General features: G+C 63.1%; 1 protein-coding gene across 1 annotated transcript in view; it reads left to right on the top strand.

Annotated features, from left to right (window-relative positions):
- Positions 1-45: 45 nt before the first annotated feature.
- CSF3R (colony stimulating factor 3 receptor) overlaps positions 46-2,258 on the top strand; it is a 4,564-nt gene continuing 2,351 nt past the window's right edge. Inside the window, exons 1-5 of the mRNA XM_017736120.1 lie at positions 46-202; positions 499-798; positions 883-1,006; positions 1,100-1,269; positions 1,981-2,253. Of these exons, the coding sequence (XP_017591609.1) occupies positions 133-202; positions 499-798; positions 883-1,006; positions 1,100-1,269; positions 1,981-2,253 (937 nt within the window). The 5' untranslated portion in view covers positions 46-132. The remainder of the gene's footprint in view (positions 203-498; positions 799-882; positions 1,007-1,099; positions 1,270-1,980; positions 2,254-2,258) is intronic.

The following is a 2,258-nucleotide window of genomic DNA, read 5'->3' as shown; positions in this document are numbered from 1 at the left end:
ACATTCTGCTCCAGGAAGCGCCGGTGACAATGGAGCCCGGCTCCCTCAGCCCACCTCGTCCCCAGCCCTTGCCGACCCCCAGAACAAGCCGCTTTCTCCGCTCCAGGTGATGCCAAAGCCACGGAGGAGACCATGGCCAGACGCGGTGCTGGGACACCCTTCCTGCTGCAGCTCTCCCTGCTTCTGCTCCTCCACCTGGGCGGTGAGTGCAGTCCATCCTGTCCTGTCCCACAGCCACGCCATCCCCGGCACCCTGCGCCCCAGCCGGGCTGGCCGGGGCCACGGGGCAGGCAGGAGCGGCGGCAGCGCAGCAGGCGCGGGCAGGATGGGGCCTGGCATGTGCCGGTGGCTTGCCCAACGCTCGGCTCTTCCTCTCCAGGGCTGGGGGGGCCCATCTAAGGGAAGAGGCTCCTCCCTGTGTCCCGCCTGGGCACTGAGGAGCTGAGATGGCTTTGTCACAGCTGTGCCCAGGATGTGACACGCTTTTCTTGCCTGCAGGGACACTGGGCTGTGCCTCGGTGGCTGTGGGCTCGCCCATTGTGCCCCTGGGCTCGGCTGTCACGGCGTCCTGCACCATCCAGAGAGAGCTCTGCCGTGGCTTGGAGCAGGGGAAGGTCCGGATCATCTGGATGCTGGACAACAAGCTTGTGGCCGGGAGCCAGCGCCAAGGTCCAGGGGGCACGGAGGTGTCCAACCTCACCCTGCCCCGGTTCAACCACACACAGGCCAGGCTGTGGTGCTGTGTGGAGTGGAATGGGACCAAGCAGCGCATTGGCATGGCCGAGATCAGGGCGGGCTGTAAGTCTGCTGCCAGCATGGGTCACCCTCCTCCCCAGAAGGGACGGGCACTTGCTCAGGCTCTTCCCTGCTGTTCTCCCCCAGACCCTCCTGCAAAGCCCCTCAACCTCAGCTGTGTCCTGAACCTCAGTGACTACGGGCTGACGTGCCGGTGGGAGCAGGGAACCGACAGCCACCTCCCCACCAGCATCGTGCTGAAGTGCGCCGGGTAAGTCCCGGGACCACGGTCCCCTGCTAAACCCCATAGCAAGCCTCGTCCTCTGCCAGAGGGACCCCGAGCCCACTGCTCTGGCTGCCGCAGGAGCAGAGCCCAGGTGGTGACGGGCTGCACCCCGCAAGGAGGGCACAGCCACTGCACGGTGCCACGCCGGCTGCTCCAGCTGTACCGGCAAATGGAGATCTGGGTGTCTGCCACCAACGCCCTGGGCACAGCCGAGTCAGAGCATCTCTGCATTGACCCCATGGACGTGGGTGAGTGACGGTGCAGAGGTCAGGGGCCAGGGAAGCTCATCACCGGTGACAGGGGTATTAAAGCGCCATTAAAGCACGTCGGGCTTTGAGGTCACATTTTACGGGCAGGTTCCATGATGAATGTCCTGCCGGGATGAATCGGTGCCAGCGCTGCGTTACAGACAGAGCAGCGCGTGCGGCGGGTTACGAGCTGCCAGTTGACCTGCTGCACTCCACAGCTCCTCCAGCAATTGATTACCCATTTATTCAGGAGGTCTATTAATAATGGATCCAGTGCCTATAAACTATTTATAAAGGGAGCCTTCCCAGATGCAAAGACTTATCCTCCCTGATCTGAGGCTGGGGAAAGACTGCCCAGGAACCAGCTGAGCCCTCCCATGGCTGTGCCACGCTCTCACCCCCGAGCAGACCCAAATGTAGGGTGTTCCAGACACCAGGCCCCATGGAATCTGTTTTCTCTGCACAGCTGTTAATGCAGAGCAGTGCCAGCATTGCACTCACTACCATTACCCATTCCCAAGCAGTGGCACATGCCAGCTCCTGTCCCTTGCCACCAGCCATTCTCCTAAATGTTTTGGGGTGGTTTCCCCCCATTTATTGCTGCAGCACCCTGGCTGCAGCTCCTGGCATTAACAACAGGCACATGTGAGGACGTGGCTCTGGGCACTGCCCACCACACACGTCTCCAGCTCTCCCCTGCTCTTCCTACAGCCAAGCTGGACCCCCCAACCCTGCAGAGCATCCAGTCCATCCCCTTCCAGACCGACTGCATCGCCCTGGCCTGGGATGTGGCGCGGGGCACAGAGCACATGGAGCTGCAATGTGAGCTGCGCTACCGGGCACCCGAGGACCCTGCCTGGGTCCTGGTGAGTGCCGCTGGGGCAGTGGGACCGGGCAGCAGCCGGGACCCTCCCTCTGCTCCAAGCAGTGGGAGCACCATGTGGGAGTGGGACGGCAAAGTGTCCCCCCGCGCCCACAACCCCTGCCCG

This window comes from Corvus brachyrhynchos, unplaced genomic scaffold, assembly GCF_000691975.1.
Source record: "Corvus brachyrhynchos isolate BGI_N302 unplaced genomic scaffold, ASM69197v1 scaffold65, whole genome shotgun sequence".
Classification (NCBI taxonomy): Eukaryota; Metazoa; Chordata; class Aves; order Passeriformes; family Corvidae; genus Corvus; species Corvus brachyrhynchos.
This window is presented reverse-complemented; position numbering and strand designations above follow the sequence as displayed.